This window comes from Lethenteron reissneri, chromosome 65, assembly GCF_015708825.2.
Source record: "Lethenteron reissneri isolate LAM-NWPU_2019-01 chromosome 65, ASM1570882v1, whole genome shotgun sequence".
In the NCBI taxonomy this organism is placed as follows: Eukaryota; Metazoa; Chordata; class Hyperoartia; order Petromyzontiformes; family Petromyzontidae; genus Lethenteron; species Lethenteron reissneri.
This window is the reverse complement of record NC_083843.1, coordinates 12,397,786-12,417,476: the sequence shown is the minus strand read 5'-3', so window position 1 is coordinate 12,417,476 and position 19,691 is coordinate 12,397,786. Positions and strand designations below refer to the sequence as shown.

General features: G+C 48.7%; 2 protein-coding genes across 2 annotated transcripts; one reads left to right on the top strand and one right to left on the bottom strand.

Annotated features, from left to right (window-relative positions):
* Positions 1-69: 69 nt before the first annotated feature.
* Positions 70-13,982, bottom strand: ILKAP (ILK associated serine/threonine phosphatase). Its single transcript, XM_061578182.1, has 10 exons — positions 13,607-13,982; positions 10,732-10,848; positions 9,808-9,922; positions 9,299-9,405; positions 8,486-8,579; positions 7,631-7,718; positions 6,070-6,185; positions 4,015-4,134; positions 2,705-2,786; positions 70-1,955 (listed from the first exon to the last, which is right to left on the bottom strand). The coding sequence occupies exons 1-10, from the start codon at positions 13,641-13,643 to the stop codon at positions 1,806-1,808; spliced, it is 1,026 nt and encodes a 341-aa protein (XP_061434166.1). The 5' UTR covers positions 13,644-13,982; the 3' UTR covers positions 70-1,805.
* Positions 13,983-15,182: 1,200 nt separating this feature from the next.
* On the top strand, positions 15,183-19,047 carry LOC133359676 (aerolysin-like protein). Its single transcript, XM_061578187.1, has 3 exons — positions 15,183-15,697; positions 17,451-17,514; positions 18,049-19,047. Exon 3 carries the CDS (start codon positions 18,058-18,060, stop codon positions 18,997-18,999), a length of 942 nt encoding a protein of 313 aa, XP_061434171.1. The 5' UTR covers positions 15,183-15,697; positions 17,451-17,514; positions 18,049-18,057; the 3' UTR covers positions 19,000-19,047.
* Positions 19,048-19,691: the final 644 nt, after the last annotated feature.

The following is a 19,691-nucleotide window of genomic DNA, read 5'->3' as shown; positions in this document are numbered from 1 at the left end:
AAATGACGTTATGCACTTAGGGGGGGGGGGTCAGACATTTGTGACGATGTGTGACGACGGGGGGGGGGGGGGGGGGGGGGGTTTGAGAAATGTGACGTCACATCAAAATGCGCAACTTTAAATAAATATAGAATTGTTGAGTGCAGCGCCACGTTAAATACGCACTACAATGACAATAGTTTAAAGCGATTTGAAGCATCTTTTATTTTCAAAATGTAAATATGGTTTTGGGGGGGGGAGAGGGGGGCAGAGCTTTGTGACGTCATATTTGAGGGGGGGGGTCTGACTTTTTGTGACGAGGGGGGGGGGGGGGTCAAAAATCGTCCAAAATCGCGTGACGTCATTTATGGAAGGCCCATTTCCGACGAACCACTCACACAGCTTACCGTCCATTGATGACCGTACGAGGAACCCACGCGGCAATGGATACCCACGGTGATTTAAAGGCATTAATCCCCTCCCAACTCGACCAAAGAAGCGCTCACAAGTGGTGCCATCACGTCTATCCCCTCTTATTCATTCAGCAAAGCAGGAAGAGGATTTCTCCACAAATCCGCGGCTGTCGCCTGATGAAGCCGTCGTTGTGATTACCGGCGAAACGTCACGGGGCTCGGATTGTAAATGTCGTGGCTTTGCTCTCCAACATACAACCGGTGTGCTGTACTAGTGTACTACACTACACTATACACTATACTACACACTACACTACTATACACCAATATACTACAATAAACACTATATACCACTATACACTACACTATTATACACCACTATACTGTACACTAAACTATACACTACACTATAAACTAGTATACACTACACTATACACTACTATACATGACACTATACACTACGATACACTACACTATACACTACATTATAATCTTCTTGGTTCTTTCGGTAAAGTCACGTAGAAGGGAAATAATAAAATAATAAAAATACTTTTATTATTTCCCTTCTACGTGACTTTACCGAAAGAACCAAGAAGATGAATCTCTGCTGTCATGAAAGCTTTAAATCGAAATTACACTAGAAACTATACACTACACTACACAATAAACTATACACTACACTACACAATAAACTATACACTACACTATGTACTATACACTACACTGTAAACTACTATACACTACACTGTAAACTATATACCACACTATAAACTATACACTACACTATACACTACACACGAGTGCTGTATTCGTCACGAACTGAGTGAGCTCCGTTCCCGTGACACTGAAGCTCACCGATTGGCTGCGTCGGGCGGTGGGCGGGGCTCTAACGACATCGACGCGGTCACGTGACCTGAACTTGATCTTAGCGTGACGACAAGAGAGCGAAGACAGTGGGGGGGGGTGGTGTAGTGGTGGTGTGGTGGTGGGACGGACGTCGAAATTCGTCCCGAGGGATTTGCCGGTGGGCGAACGTTCGCCATGAGAACGCGTGTGAGTAGCAAGCCTGTGTGTTTGTGTGTCTGTGTGTGTATGTGTGTGTATGTGTGTTTGTGTGTCTGTGTGTCTATATTTGTGTGTCTGTGTGTCTATGTTTGTGTGACTGTGTGTGTCTGTATCTACCTGTGTGTGTCTGTGTGTCTGTGTGTCTTTGTGCGTGTGTCTTTGTGTGTGTGTCTGTGTGTGTGTACCGATGTCTCTGTGTGTGTATGTGTGTGTGTGTGTATGTGTGTGTGCGCGCGTGCGTCGACGACGATGACGTCACTGCGGGGGGGCGTCACCGGCGATGACGTCACTGCGGGGGGCGTCACCGGCGATGACGTCACTGCGGGGGGGGCGTCACCGGCGATGACGTCACTGCGGGGGCGAGTGCAGCTGGACCAGCACAGCCGTGACGTTGTCAGCGCTCCCCCGGCGCACCGCCTCGGTGGTCACGCGGACGCACGAACTCGCCCAGCGCTCGGCACGCGCAGACGAGGACGAGGAGGAGGACCCCTCGGGAACCTGAGACAACACAGAGACAGAGACACAGAGACACAGACACACAGAGACAAAGAAAGATGAAGAGACAAAGATCCCCTGTGTAATAATTGGTTTTTTAGCCTTTTATCTGGCAACAAAAGGAGTCATGTTTGCATAGACCACAATACCTGCAGCCATAATGCAAACAAAAAATCATAACTCTGATAATGATATACACTGTCCTTGAAGTTGATTGGTCCACACCCGAGACAGCTTTCTCACATGGGTTGGACCAGATGACGCCAAAAGGCGCACAACTCAAAGACAATGCACCATCAGAGTATGAGAGCTCGGGGTAAGCATTTACACCATTGGAACCTCATTTGCCAGTAAAAAATATGATAATTGTTTTTTACCCTTTAATCTGGCAACAAAACTGACACCTTTTTCCCCCGTGTAGCCTGTAACAGACTGTTTGGGGCAAGTGCTGTTAGCGAGCGGTTAAAGTCACGTAGTTAGAAAAATAATAGATCACGACGTTTCGATCGCAACACAAGTAATCGTCATGAGGTGGGACAACCACAGCAATAAAAAAAAACTGCTGAAGTAGGGTTTTTTCTTTCTTTTGTTCTTGCTGTGGTTGTCCCACCTGATGACGATTGCTTGTGTTGCGATCGAAACGTCGTGATCTGTTATTTTTCTACCTATGTGACTGAACCGAAAGAACCAAAGAGTATGGATTCCTGCAGTCACGAAAGCTTCAAATCAAGAATGTACTAATGTGTTTGTACCTCCAGGCTCTTGTTGATGAAGGAGACCGCCTCGTCAGCGGTGAACGCCTTGAAGAGACCATCACACGCCAGCAGAAGGAACCTGGGACACACACAGACACACACAGACACACACAGATACATACAGACACACAAAGACACATACACACACACAGATACACAGACACACACCAGACATACACACGGATGCACAGAAACACACAGACACACAGACACACAAAGACACACACAGACTCACACACAGACATACACAGACACACACAGACAGATAAAGACACCCAAAGACACATACACACACACAGATACACATACAGACACGTCCGATCAGCACGACTGGACTACGTACGGCATAATAATCAGTTCAACGTACGCACGCAAATAAAAACTTTGGTTCCAGTATGCGCGTGTGCTGTGTGTTCTGTGTGTCTCTGGGTGTCTCTGTGTGTATCTGTGTGTGCTAAGTGTCTCTACGTGTCTCTGCATGTGCCGAGTGTCTCTGTGTGTCTCTATGTGTGCTAAGTATCTCTACGTGTCTGTGTGTTCTGTGTGTCTCTGTGTGTTCTGTATGTCTCTGTGTGTGCTAAGTGTCTCTGTGTGTGCTAAGTGTCTCTGTGTGTTCTGTATGTCTCTGTGTGTCTCTGTGTGTCTCTGTGTGTGCCGAGTGTCTCTGTGTGTCTCTATGTGTGCTAAGTATCTCTACGTGTCTGTGTGTTCTGTGTGTCTCTGTGTGTTCTGTATGTCTCTGTGTGTGCTAAGTGTCTCTGTGTGTGCTAAGTGTCTCTGTGTGTGCTAAGTGTCTCTGTGTGTGCTAAGTGTCTCTGTGTGTTCTGTATGTCTCTGTGTGTCTCTGTGTGTCTCTGTGTGTGCCGAGTGTCTCTGTGTGTCTCTATGTGTGCTAAGTATCTCTACGTGTCTGTGTGTTCTGGGTGTCTCCGTGTGTTCTGTGTGTCTCTGTGTGTTCTGTATGTCTCTGTGTGTGCTAAGTGTCTCTGTGTGTTCTGTATGTCTCTGTGTGTCTCTGTGTGTCTCTGTGTGTCTCTGTGTGTCTCTGTGTGTCTCTGTGTGTCTCTGTGTGTCTCTGTGTGTCTCTGTGTGTCTCTGTGTGTCTGTGTGTCTCTGTGTGTCTCTGTGTGTCTCTGTGTGTGCTAAGTGTCTCTGTGTCTCTGAGTGTCTGCGCGTGCTGCGTGTCTGTGCGTGTCTCTATGTCCCTGCGTGTCTGCACATGCAACGTGTCTCCGCGTGTCTGGGCGTGCTGTGTGTCTCTGCGTGTCTCTGCGTGTCGTCTCCGCGTGTCTCCGCGCGTGCTGCACCTGTCGTTGGCCGTGAGCTGGCATCGCCTGATGTCGGGCGTCGAGATGACGCCGCACCGCTTGTACTGCCCGTCGCCAATCGACCGAGACACCTCGAGCACGCCCAGCACTCTACCGTCCCTGCGTTCACCGCCGTTCGCAAGGACACACGCACAGTACACAACGCTCGCCCCACTCCACAATCTCAACATAGGGGGCAGCAGCAGTGACCTGGGAGATGTTGACTCCCTTGCCTTGTATGCGGGAGGTTCGTGAGTTCGATCCCGGACCCTAGCGATGCCTTGCTGCTGCTGTATATTTGGAGTTTACGTCTCTCTCTCTCTCTCATCATCATCACGGTGGCCGGGAAATGTTGGCTACCTCGCCTGGTACGCGGGAGGCGGTGGGTTCCACCCTGAACCCTGACGATGCTTGCTGCTGTATATGAAGAGTTAGCGTACACAACAACAACGAACATTTGCCACATAGGTTGCGATGACATCATCTCGACGCTTATGCCAGGCTCTGTGCACATTGAGGCCACGTGAAGTGTTGAACGCCCGCTGGCAGGAGGTCACGGGGCAGACCCAGCAGGTGCCACGGGTCGACTGACTGAGATGACTGGCTGATGCACCACCTGTGCCCCCTACTGTGCCAACTTGTTGTGCTTTATACACCTGGCGCGCCGCTCATTGTTGTGAGCGTCGCTCCTCTGCCCTCCATTGTTGTTGGAGGGTGACTGCCTCCAACCGCCCAGTAGCGTCCTTCACGAGCCTCCTCCACAGAGGCCGATCTTGACACCGCTGGTATCAGTCATCGGTAAAGGCCACTCAGCTCCACATCCTCCTGTACCACATTACTCCATCTCTTCTCTAGCCCGTGCCACGCCCATTTAGCTCCCTCTATCCAGCCGAACAAAAGCTGTTTAGGCATGCGGTGACTGGGCATGCCGGCTACATGACCAGCCAATGCAGCCTTGCCTGCCGGAGGAGCTCACCGATGGGACTTTGTCCAGATCTTTCAAGGATTTGTGAGCTCCTCATACAATCCAGCCTGGTTAAGGCCAGGATGGATCATAGGCAGGCCAGCCTAGCATAGAGAAGGGAGGGAATGACCAAGGCCGAGAAGAGCTGAAGCTTCGTGCGGAGCGACAGACCAGGTAGCTTCCACACAGTGTTACGCAACCAGTGAAAAGATAATGCCTTTCGACTGATTCTGAGTGAGACCACTGCTGTCAAACCGGAGCCGGTCATGAGTACACTGCCCAAGTATGGGAAACTCTCCACTCTCTCCACAACTGCCCTATCACCAATTGTGAGTTGTGGGGGTGGAGTGTCCGATAGTACAAAATTCCCAGGCAGGTGCTTAGTTTTGGTGGGGCTGATGGTAAGGCCCCACCTCTTAGTGGCACACTCCAGGTTCAGCAGCAGCACCTCCAACTCCTCCTCTGAGTGATCAGCAGTTACCAGATCATCGGCATACGTAACATGGTTTTGTGGTAATGAATTGAAGGTGGAGGAGTTACCAGCCCCTTGCACCCATCCAGAGCCCCCATTTGGCCGCTGTGGTGGTTATAAACGCCATGAGGGGAATAGCCAATCTAAAATGGCACTCCCCCCATGGCACTGCCCTCCAGGTAGGGGGTTGTTTTTGCGTACACACAAACACGTGCGCAAACACGTACGTCACCGGAGGTCAACATTGAAACCACCACCACCGCTGCTACCACCCCCGCCACCACCGACACCCCCCCCACCACCCCCATCACCACCACCCCCACCACCACCATCACCACCGTCATCACTACCCCTACCACCATCACCACCCCCACCACCACCACCATCCCCACCATCCCCACCACCACCCCCACTACCCCTGCCACCCCCACCATCACTACCACCATCACCACCCCCACCACCACCACCATCCCCACCACCACCCCCACTACCCCTGCCACCCCCACCACCACCACAACCACCACCGCCACCGCCACCACCCCCACCACCACCACCATCCCCAACACCACCCCCACCACCACCATCCCCACCACGTGAAGCTCCTCTGTCCAGGCCATACCTTACCGTGGCGCCGGCGCGCTGCAGCCGCATGCGCTCCTCGTACTGCACCGCGCTGTGCTCGCGGCTCAGCGGCACGGCGAGGACGGCGGAGCTCGCAGCGCGGCACAGCACGGCCTGGGGGGGGCGCCACGCGCACGCGGGGACACACAGACACACAGAGACACACAGACATGCACACAGACACACAGGCACACACACAGACAGACACACACACACACAGACACACGCACACAGACACACACACGGATACACACAGAGACACACACGGATACACACAGAGACACACAGAGACACACAGGCACACAGACAGACACACACAGAGACACACAGGCACACACAGACACACACAGAGACACACACAGACACACACACACAGACACACACACACACACGCACACACACACACGCACAGACACACACACACACACAGAGACACACACACAGAGACACACACACAGACACACATACGGAGACACACAGAGACACACAGGCATACACACGCACACAGACAGACACACACAGAGACACACAGGCACACACAGACAGACAAACACAGAGACAGACACATATACATACAGACACAGACACACAGACACACACACAGACACGCACACAGACACACAGACATGCACAGACACACAGACACACACACAGACATGCACAGACACACACAGACACACACACACAGACACACACACACGCACAGACGCACACACACACATACACGCACAGACACACAGAGACACACACACGCACACAGACAGAGACACACACATGGAGACACACAGGCACACACACGCACACAGACAGACACACACAGAGACACACAGGCACACACAGACAGACACACACAGAGACACACACAGACTGCTGTGTTTACTCTGTGCCGTGTATACTCCGTGCCGTGTGTACTAAGTGTCGTGTGTACTCCGTGCCGTGTGTACTAAGTGTCGTGTGTACTAAGTGTCGTGTGTACTAAGTGTCGTGTGCACTCCGTGCCGTGTGTACTCCGTGCCGTGTGTACTAAGTGTCGTGTGTACTCCGTGCCGTGTGTACTAAGTGTCGTGTGTACTCCGTGCCGTGTGTACTAAGTGTCGTGTGTACTCCGTGCCGTGTGTACTCCGTGCCGTGTGTACTCCGCGCCGTGTGTACTAAGTGTCGTGTGTACTAAGTGTCGTGTGTACTAAGTGTCGTGTGTACTAAGTGTCGTGTGTACTCCGTGCCGTGTGTACTAAGTGTCGTGTGTACTAAGTGTCGTGTGTACTCCGTGCCGTGTGTACTCCGTGCCGTGTGTACTCCGTGCCGTGTGTACTCTGTGCCGTGTGTACTCAGTGCCGTGTGCACTCCATGCCGTGTGTACTAAGTGTCGTGTGTACTAAGTGTCGTGTGTACTCCGTGCCGTGTGTACTCCGTGCCGTGTGTACTCTGTGCCGTGTGTACTCAGTGCCGTGTGCACTCCATGCCGTGTGTACTAAGTGTCGTGTGTACTAAGTGTCGTGTATACTCCGTGCCGTGTGTATTCCGTGCCGTGTGGACTCCGTGCCGTGTGTACTCGGTACCCTGCTGTCTCCCAGGTTGGCCACGTAGGCGACGTTGTCGACGATCAGAGCACAGATGGCCGTCGTGCCGTCCTTCCACACCGGCTTCCTGCGGGCAGAAAACGCAACAACAACAATAATGGAACGTCGCCTCCACGCACGCGCACGCACGCGCACACACACGCACACACACAAACAATCTTAAACACGCTCACACACTCACACAAGAACTCTCTCTCACAGACACCCTCACGGTCACACACACACTCACATGCTCACACTCTCACACACACACGCTCACGCTCACACACACACTCTCACACGCTCACACTCTCACACACACTCACAGACACCCTGACACGCTCACACACGCACACACTCACACGGACACCCTCATGCTCTCACACTACGCTCACACACACACACTCACACACACGCTCACAATCGCACACTCTCCCACTCACTCACTCACATACTCTCTCACTCTCTCACACTCACACCCTCACACTCGCACACACACGAGCTCACAAACACACGTGCTCACACACACATACGCGCTCACACACACACACACGCGCTCACACACACGCTCACACACACGCTATCTTTCTCTCTCACACACGCACTCACACATACTCTCTCACACACTCTCACACACTCTCTCACACACACACTCTCTCTCTCTCTCACACGCACACACACGCACTCACACACACTCTCTTACACACTCTCTCACACACACACAGACAGACACACAGACAGACACACACACACAGACACACTCACAGACACTGACACTCACACACTAGCACACTCACACTCTCACACTCTCTCACACACTCACACGCACACACACTCTCACACACGGGGACTCACTGGCTGGATGCCAGCTTGAGGAAAGCGGCGTCCGTCTGCTTAAATGCGTCCCTGAGGCTCCTCCTGATCTCCTTGTCCAGGTCGGAGACGGCTCCTGCAACTCAGCAAGAGACCCACAGAGATACACAGAGATCCATAGAGATCCATAGAGACACACAGAGACACACAGAGACACACAGAGATCCATAGAGATCCATATAGACACATCACATAGAGACCCACAGAGACACACAAAGACCCACAGAGATACACAGAGATCCATAAAGACCCACAGAGACACACAAAGACCCACAGAGATACACAGAGATCCATAGAGACCCACAGAGATACAAAGACCCACAGAGACACACAGAGATACACAGAGATCCATAGAGACACATCACATAGAGACCCACAGAGATCCATAGAGACCCACAGAGACACATCACATAGAGACCCACAGAGACACAACGAGATCCATAGAGACCCACAGAGATCCACAGAGACCCATAGATACCGACAGAGATACACAGAGATCCATAGAGACCCACAGAGACACATCACAGAGACCCACAGAGACACAGCGAGATCCATAGAGACCCACAGAGACACACTGAGACCCACAGAGAGGTGACGCGTGGCAAAGGAGGATTATTGTTGTGATATTATACTTATTATTTTACGTCTTATTCTTAATGTCATTTGTATTTTTATCATTCATTCTTTCTTCTTCTTATTATTATTTTACTTATTATAAATGTTACTTTTATTCTTATTATTTTCCTTATTTTTATTATTTGCAATTATCCCGTAGCGGCCGTGCGTGGGTCTCACCCTGGGGCAGGCACAGCAGCAGCTGCTGGTGGAGGTGACGCGCGGCGAAGGAGGAGGCACGGGAGCCGCCGTGGCCGTCGAAGACGGCAAAGTAGGCGAGGCGCGAGCTGGGACGGGGGCGGCGTGGGCAGCGTCGTCATCGTCATCATCATCGTCATCATCGTTATCGTTATCATCGTCATCATCATTATCATTGTCGTCGTCATCATCGTCGTCATCATCGTCATCATCATTATCATCGTCCTCATCGTCGTCATCATCGTCATCATCATTATCATCGTCCTCATCGTCGTCATCATCGTCGTCATCATCGTCGTCAGCATCGTCGTCATCATCATCATCATCATCGTTATCATCATTATCATCATCGTCATCAATCATCACTACACTACTATACACTACACTACTATAGACTGCATTACTACACACCACACTATACACTACACTACACACTACACATTCCACTACACACTACACCACTACACCACTACACACTACACTACTCTCACACTCCGTGGGGTAATCGCTCCGTGAGAGACGGGATGATCGTGTGGGCGTCCTGCATCTCGTCGCGTTCGCCCCTCCGCTCCGACACGAAGGCTCGCAGCTCCAGCAGGGCCGGTTCTGGGGGGGGGGGCACACACAAAGATAAAGGCAAAGATCCCCCACAGTGTAGCCTCTAGCAGGCTGTAGGGGCAAGTGCTGTTAGGAGTGGCTTTTGGCCGGTCATACACTACACGATACACTAGACTATACACTACACACAACTTATACACTACCCTATCCACTACACTATCCTACTATACACTACATTATGCACTACACAAAACGTATACACTACCCTATATACTACACTACACAATACACTACTATACTACTATATACACTACAAACCTATACACTACACACTACAATATACACTACACACTAGACTAAACTATACATTTCACGACTATAACACTATACACTACATTATACACTACGCTACCCTATAAACTACACAACTGTACACAATACGCGACACACTACGCAATACACTACACTATACACTACGCGACTATACACTACACTAAACATTACACGACTCTATACACTAACACACTAAACTACGACTCCACGCTACACTACACGCTACACTACACACTACACACACACTACACTACATGCTACACTACACACTACACGCTACACTACACGCTACACTACACAATACACTACACTACACGCTACACAATACACTACACTACACGCTACACTACACACTACATGCTACACTACACACTACACTACACACTACACTACACACTACACTACACACTACACGCACACTACACTACACTGCACACTACACACAAACTACACTACACACTACACTACACGCTACACTACACACTACACTACACACTACACTGCACACTACACACACACCGTACCTGTGTGGATTTCGGGCTCGTCACGATCGTCAGCGTTGGCCGCCGCTTTCCTCTTCGCTCCGCGCTGCTCTTGCCGGGGTTCCGCGTCTTCGGCGGCGGGCGGCTCCTTAGCCCCTTCTACCCCACCCAGGCAGAGACATCGTGAGCGTCACCTGATACTATACACTATACTATACACTGCACTAAACATGACACTACACACTACACTATACACTACACTACACACTACTTTACACTACACTTTACACTACACACTACACTATACACTACACCATACACTACACTATACACTACACTATACACTACACTACTATACACTACACTTTACACTGCACTATACACTACACTGCACCATACACTACACCATACACTACACTACTTTACACTACACTAAACACGACACTATACACTACACCATACACTACACCATACACTACACTATACACTACACTATACACTGCACTATACACTGCACTATACACTGCACTATACAGCACAATATACTGTACACTATACTAAGCACTACACTACCATACAATACAATATACTGTACACTACACTATACACGACACTATACTATACACTACATTATACACTACACTATACACTACACAACTATACACTACACAATACTACACTTATACTTTACACCTTACTGTACACTACAAAATACTACACGAAACACTACACTACCATAGACTATACACTACACTATACATTAAACTATACATTACACTATACACTACACTATACACCACTACCATAGACTATAAACTACACTTTCCACTACACTATACACACAATCCACTACACTATACACTACTGTACACTATACTACTATACACTATACTACTATACACTACACTATACACTACAATATAAGTGTAAATGCTGCAGTGGGCTGTTGCTCTCCAAAACACCGGTTTAGTGCTGTACAAGTAACGAATTGGCACCTGAGCTCGATTTCCTCGTCCCCTAGGTCGACTCAGCCTCAAATGAGGTGGTGTAGTGGTGTAGCGGTGGTGGTGTAGCGGTGGTGGTGTAGTGGTGTAGCGGTGGTGGTGGTGTAGTGGTGGTGGTGTAGCAGTGGTGGTGGTGTAGTGGTGGTGAAGCGGTGGTGGTGGTGTAGCGGTGGTGGTGTAGTAGTGGTGTAGCGGTGGTGGTGTAGTGGTGTAGCGGTGGTGGTGGTGTAGTGGTGGTGGTGTAGCAGTGGTGGTGGTGTAGTGGTGGTGAAGCGGTGGTGGTGGTGTAGCGGTGGTGGTGTAGTGGTGGTGTAGCGGTGGTGGTGTAGTGGTGGTGAAGCGGTGGTGGTGGTGTAGCGGTAGTGGTGTGGCGGTGGTGGTGTAGTAGTGGTGGTGGTGGTGTAGTGAACATCGCTAGCACTGGGGGAGAGACAAAGGTGGCCGGGCGTGGTGGTGCTGTGTGTCAGTGTGTCTTTGTGTGTAATTGTGTCTGTGTGTGTGTCTGTGTGTGTGAGTGTGTGTCTGTGTGTCAGTGTCTGTGAGTGTGTCTGTGTGTTTATCTGTCTGTCTTTGTGTCTGTGTGTGCCTGTCTGTGTCTGTCTGTGTCTTTGTGTCTGTCTGTGTGTCTGTGTGTATCTGTGTCTGTGTGTCTGTCTATCTGTCTGTGTGTGTCTGTCTGTGTGTCAGCGTGTGTGAGTGTGTCTGTCTGTGTGTCTGTGTGTCAGTGTATCTGTGTGTCAGTGTGTCAGTGTGTCAGTGTGTCAGTGTGTCAGTGTGTCTGTGTGTCAGTGTGTCTGTGTGTCAGTGTGTCTGTGTGTCTGTGTATCTGTGTATCTGTGTGTGTCTGTGTCTTTGAGTCTGTGTGTGTCTGTGTGTGTCAGCGTGTGTGAGTGTGTCTGTCTGTGTGTCTCTGTGTGTCTGTCTGTCTTTGTGTCTGTGTGTCTCTGTGTGTCAGTGTGTGTGTCTGTGTGTCTTTGTGTCTGTGTATCTGTGTGTATCTGTGTGTGTGTCTGTGTGTTTGTCTGTGTGTGTGTCTGTGTGTGTGTCTGTGTGTCTGTCTGTGTGTCTTTGTGTGTCTGTGTATGTGTGTCTGTCTGTGTGTATGTGTGTCTGTGTGTGTCTTTGTGTCTGTGTCTGTCTGTGTGTGTCTGTCTGTGTGTGTCTGTCTGTGTGTGTCTGTCTGTGTCTTTGTGTCTGTGTGTCTGTCTGTGTCTGTGTGTCTGTGAGTGTGTTTGTGTGTGTCCGTGTGTGTATCTGTATGTGTCTGTGAGTGTGCCTGTCTGTGTGTGTCTTTGTGTCTGTGTGTCAGTGTCTGTGTGTGTGTCTTTGTCTCTGTGTATGTCTGTGTGTGTCTGTGTCTATTATGGATATTGGTCGCGAAAGTATCCTACTACGTGTTAAATTAACGCTAAATCGACGATAAATTGACGTTAAATTAACTTTAAATCGATGTTAAATTGACGTTAAGCCTTTTGGCGTTCTGTCGTACCGTAAATGCATTGCAAGGCGCCAGCACTGAACAGTTTTATATAATACATATCTAAAATGGAATCGTGGAAAGGGGGGTGGGGGATTAAACATATATATTGTAATTTTAATAGTTTCACGATTTGCAACATTTTTATTTTAATAAAAAAATATTTTTAAAAAGTCATGTGTTAGGCCGAAGCCTTCAGCCTCGCCTGGCCACCTCGGGCGGCCAGTGGAGTCGCTGGACCCCGGCCGGGGGTTCTATCCGAGCACGGTAACCTCGAGCGCGAGGCCTAGTCAACTTGCAAAATAATCTAAACATTTCTTCGCTATCGTCGTTTCCTTACGCTAAATGCACCTCGCAGTCATCAAAGTAAAACAAAACCCGTGATTATTCGTTGTTAGCGTTATTGTTCATAATAAAATACAAATTATCACTGTACCTGCCGCCGGCTCTGGTAAGTCTCCGAACAGATCCATGCTTCGTATTCTTTATTTATTTTGTTGTTAGTCCGGATTAAAGGCGCCTGTTCCGGAATTGGGTTTGCACCGCGTTCGTTTTACACTCAGTGCTGTCTCTGCCGCGTTCTAGAACTGGGTCCCGTGTCGAGTTGGGCCGGACCCGAATTCTGGTGCAGATCTCTGTTCCAAAGTCGAATGAGGTCACTCACTCATCCACTCATTCATCCACTCAGTGATTTATCCACTCACTCATTCACTCAGTGATGTATCCACTCACTCACTCATCCACTCACTCATTTACTCACTCATCCACTCAGTGATTTATCCACTCACTCATTCACTCAGTGATTTATCCACTCACTCACTCATCCACTCACTCATTTACTCACTCATCCACTCAGTGATTTATCCACTCACTCATTCACTCAGTGATTTATCCACTTACTCATTAATCCACTCACTCATTCACTCACCATCCACTCAGTGATTTATCCACTCACTCATTCATCCACTCACTCATCGACTCACCCATCCACTCACTCACCCACTCACTCACCCACTCACCCACTCACTCACTCATCCACTCACTCACTCATCCACTCACTCACTCATCCACTCACTCACTCACTCATCCACTCACTCACTCATCCACTCACTCACTCATCCACTCACCCACTCATCCACTCACCCACTCATCCACCCACTCACTCACCCATCCACTCACTCACCCATCCACTCACTCACCCATCCACTCACTCACTCATCCACTCACCCATCCACTCACCCATCCACTCACTCACCCACTCACTCACTCATCCACTCACTCACTCATCCACTCACTCATCCACTCACTCACTCATCCACTCACTCACTCATCCACTCACCCACTCATCCACTCACCCACTCATCCACCCACTCACCCATCCACTCACTCACCCATCCACTCACTCATCCACTCACTCCTCATCCACTCACTCCTCATCCACTCACTCATCCACTCACTCATCCATCCACTCATCCATCCACTCACTCACCCATCCACTCACTCATCCATCCACTCGCGTAAATATATCAACGTGGTGTCGTTCAACCTCCTGACACAGCCAATTAGTAAGGTTTAGTGCCACATAAACAGAACGTGGCCATTTTGTTACTAGTACAGCACTACTGCACAGTGTAGTGTGTCGTGTCGTATGTAGTGTGCAATGTAGTGTCGTGTGTAGTGTAGTGTGTAGTTTAGTGTGTAGTGCAGTGTGTAGTGTATAGTGCGCTATACACTGCACTATAATTGTAAATGTCGTGGATTTACTCTCAAACACACCGGGTTAGTGCTATACCAGCAACGAACTGGCACAGCAAGTTCTGTTTACGTGACAAACCCCCTCACTAATTGGCTTGCTTTGGGTGGTGGTGGGGCTTAACGAGACAAAACACCACTACACTTATATTCATGCGATCTAACACAAAAAAGCAACTTCTATTGTAGACAAACACTCATAGATGCATGTATTGTGAGTGTAAGAAATGACTTTAATCAATGCAATGCTACTTGATTAAATCTTTTAATCAATGCAACCAAGAGCAATTAAGGGTCAGATGGTGATAGTCTGAGAAGTGAAATGTAACAGTTACAATGATGCACAAATCAACAGGGCATTGAATGCCAAAACCAGATCAAATAACTGCCCAAGTAATTAAAACGATCAAAATACCGCACATTGCGGGAGTAACTGATAAATTAGCCAGATATTTGGAAAAACAAAACATCCCAGTCAGATTTGGCACGGTACATAAAATACAGAAATTAATATCTGGTACACCTCCCCCCCTCCAACCCAGCTTAAATACACGCTCCAAGCTTGGTGGTGTTTCATTCTTCACCTGAGGACGGCTGCTTGCGTTGTGGCCGAAACGTCGTGAGAATTTTTTTATTATGTTTTATTTTTTATATTTTATTACTTCCTTTCTACGTGACGACTTTACCGAAAGAACCAAGAAGATGAATCCCTGCAGTCACGAAAGCTTTAAATCGAAAAATACAAAAGATGCGTTACCGAAGCTATCGACAGAAGGTTTGTACAGGATTAACTACACGTGGTTGCATTAACGAGGCGCGTGCCAGTAGCTCGGCTCATGAACGACGGCGCATCACACACTCAATGGGCGCGCGTGCTATGAGCGAATCTCCACTGTGATTGGCTCCCGATGATTGGCCTGGAGGGGAAAATGGTCGGAGGCACGTGCGCGTAATTACGTCACGTGATCTCAGCTCCCTCAATGGACGCTCAACATATACTCACTTGGGGGCCGTGATTGCGTCTATGATGCCATAGCGCGCGTGGCTGGGCTCGTTAACGGAGTCTCACGCAGAATCGGAACGAGTGCAGGAAGCGCCACCCATCCAATTAGTAAATCATCATGCTGATTGACTCGCGATGATTGCCTTCTCCCTCCGACCCCCATGATTGGCCAGGGATGGGAAGGCCACGTGATTGTACCACGTGACGTGCGCTCCCTCGATATAAAGGAGGGAGCAGACGGCACACCGTATCTGCTTTTCACGGGACTGACTGCTTTTGTAAGTGGTGAGTGGGGTGGCCGGTTTGCTGTAGGGTTTGCTGTAGGGTTTGCTGTAGGGTTTGCTGTAGGGTTTGCTGTAGGGTTTGCTGTAGGGTTTGCTGTAGGGTTTGCTGTAGGGTCTGCTGTAGGGTCTGCTGTAGGGTCTGCTGTAGGGTCTGCTGTAGGGTCTGCTGTAGGGTCTGCTGTAGGGTCTGCTGTAGGGTCTGCTGTAGGGTCTGCTGTAGGGTCTGCTGTAGGGTCTGCTGTAGGGTCTGCTGTAGGGTCTGCTGTAGGGTCTGCTGTAGGGTCTGCTGTAGGGTCTGCTGTAGGGTCTGCTGTAGGGTCTGCTGTAGGGGCACCTTTCCAGACCATGTTGGTTGTCGTTTTTTTTTGTTAATACGTTTATTTAACTTTCTGCATTGTCGGTTTTCTTAGCTTTCAGGATTAATGTCTTTGGAGGTACTAAGCTGAACGAGCTGACGCTTTCAACACGCACTCGCCGTGCATGACAATTCAATATTTTAAGACCTATCCAGGTCCCGTATATTTTGCTCCTTATTGCGTTTTAACATAATCCACGTAACCTTCCATTTCGACCATTTTATGCAAGATAACCACTCATTAAAGAGACACTTTGAATACTTTTGGTCAAGAAGTTTTATGCTGCAAATAAAAGCATGCATTGGCTTGTTTACCTAAGTCTTTATTTTCCCAACATCAACGGGCGTGTTATTTGAACAAATATTTTTTTTCCAGTATTATCCGGGTTGATCTCCCCGTAATTTTCTTAAACCATGTCTGTTCTGTACCTTTTCAAAATCTCACCTGCCAAAATTCTGGCTGACTCTGTAATGTTTTAAAAAATGGGTTCGTAGCATAGGGCTGCACTACTGTATTGACCTGAAATCTGAGGGTTGTATGGCAGAAGCTGAAAACTCTTAAGTTTGAAAAGCAGCTAATGGGATGTCTGAAATTAATTTTAATTGTTCTGCAACCTAATTTTTTTTTCTTTCTAAAGGGTATAATTTGACCCCCTTTTCAAACGGTGCTGTCATAAATTTCTCCACCCTGACATGATGCAACACCTAATGACCACTGCATTATGCCTGCGCTCTAAAAAAAACCCTCTGCTGTTTATTTTTTGGCAAGGATGGTTCTTGCCTGGGCGATCTACATATGCAAACATGGTTGCCTTAGGTTATAGGGTTAATCTGGTTTCCCCACACTACCTTAACCCAACTGCTTCTGTTCGTATGACCCGTCTAGGCCGCCTTCAGCAAATTCCCTGGATCGTCTATCCGAGCTTGTCATTGTTCGTGAAAAGAAAAAGGTATTTGTGCTACTGCAACTTGACACGTGCATCCCTCTTGCATTGCTCCACTGCATGATGGTCTACTGTGGCTGAGTGGATCGAGGGTTGTGGAATGGGCCATGCTCTATCCTGCTGTTCGATGTAGGGAGACAAATGTATGGGACTTTAGTTTTGATACTCTGCCACCAACAATGCCCGCAGTTCCACGAGCACGCACGCTTGTGCTTGAAGGACTAATTGTTAATAGATCAGCGGAGTTAATTATGTTGTGCTTTTTATGCTTTAATATTGATTCCACAAATTTAAGTCTAAAAACGGTAGTAATTTTGACTTAGGTTTGCGTATGTTGTATACTTGCCAAAGATTTAAAACATGATTTTAACAACATGTAAAATGGCTATTGCCCACTATTTTTCAGTCCTTCCGAAGTGTTTTAATGTCCAAATTTTAAGACACGAATGGTACACTGAACTATAGTCCTGATTTCTGTTTTTAAATGATAGTAAGGCAGGAATACTTGGCTTGAAACATGCTTTCCCTTCCTGTCTCCAGGTTGACATAATGTCGTACCCACTTACGCTGCACATCATTGGAGGCCAAGGTGGAAATGCGTTCTCGTTTGATGGGAGGAGCAATGCGGCCACGCTGCAGAAACTCTCCGTGAGCGTTGGAGGCTGGCAAGTGAGGGGCGTGGAGGTGTGGCTGACTGACGGGCGAAGGCAGACATTCGGCACCGTGGACTCCTCTGCTCAGCAGTTTGAATTCCAGTCGGGCGAGTTCATGTCGCAGCTCTCCCTGTGGGGCAATGGGGCCGGCACGCGTCTGGGTGCCATCAAGTTCAGAACGAGCCGCAACCGTGAGTTCTTTGCCAAGATGACGGACTGGAAGCTCCAGACAGAGTACAAGATCGACGTGGGCTCCGGCATCTGCTTGGGTGTTCAGGGCCGAGCGGGGGCTGACATCGACTCCATGGGCTTCCTTTTCATCAATGCTGTCAAGTCGTCGGTGATCCAGAACATGAAGTACCCAACTATGCACCAGGTTCGACCTAATGTGCAGATGGAGGAGATTAAAGAAATGGAGTACATAAACGACACGAGCGTCATGCAGTCTCACACCTTCGAGAGCTCCAAGAAGATAACCAAAACGTCATCGTGGTCTACGACCAACAAGATCGAGTTCACCTTCAGCCTGACCGTCTCGGCAGGCATCCCTGAGGTCGTGGAGGTGGAGACCGGGTTCAGCTTCACCGTGAGCTCTGAGACCACGCACGCATTGGAGAACTCGGAGGAGCGGATGGAAACTCTCACGTTCCCTGTCTCAGTTCCTCCGCACAAGACCGTCACCGTTGTCGCCAAAATCGGGCGTGCAAACATCGACCTCCCGTACACGGCCCTGCTGCGCATCACCTGCATGAACGGCGCTCTCTTTGACGTGCCCCTGAGTGGCGTCTACAAGGGGCTCACCTACACCAAAATGACCGCCCGTGCTACTGAGAAATAGAGCAGCATTTTGTACCGTTTTTGATCAAATGTTCTGAGAATAATTGTGGCTGACTACGAATAAAAACCTTCTGCATTGCACTGCAATTTTCTCTTTGCATGTTTGTGGTTGCATGTAAGAATTTACATTTTTACGAGGTTCTAATGTTTATAGACATGGATATTTCACCATTTGCTGTTGGCAGGGATTTTTGTAGTTACATGGAGCTTCATATCATTCTAGATTTGAAGGTTTTGTGACTGCAAGGATCCACTCTTATTTTTTTCACCTTAACTTTACCAAAAGAAGCAAAGTATCGCGCTTCATATCCTCCATTCTGCATTGTATGGCCATTATTGAAACGGTGGATTAGTGGCATGGTATGTTTTACAGGTAGAAACAACCAGGTTCCACACTTCCCACCAGGGATTATTTGTCTCGCACAAATGCGCTATCCAACTAAGTTCCTACCTGCCCACTCAGAAGGAACGTGTTTTGCCACGGTTATCGCTTGAGTGCCGTCGGAGTGGTTATCATTTTAAGGTTTATTTTTTTAGTTTCCGATCTATGTAACTTTACCGAAAGAACCAAGAATAGGAATTCCTGCAGTCGCAAAAGTTTTAAGTCAAAATTTAAGCTCGTTCCCTTGTTAGCCCTCTCCAAACCCAACTCACCTCGGTCACCACAACTCTCTCACACCTACAGATTAAAAC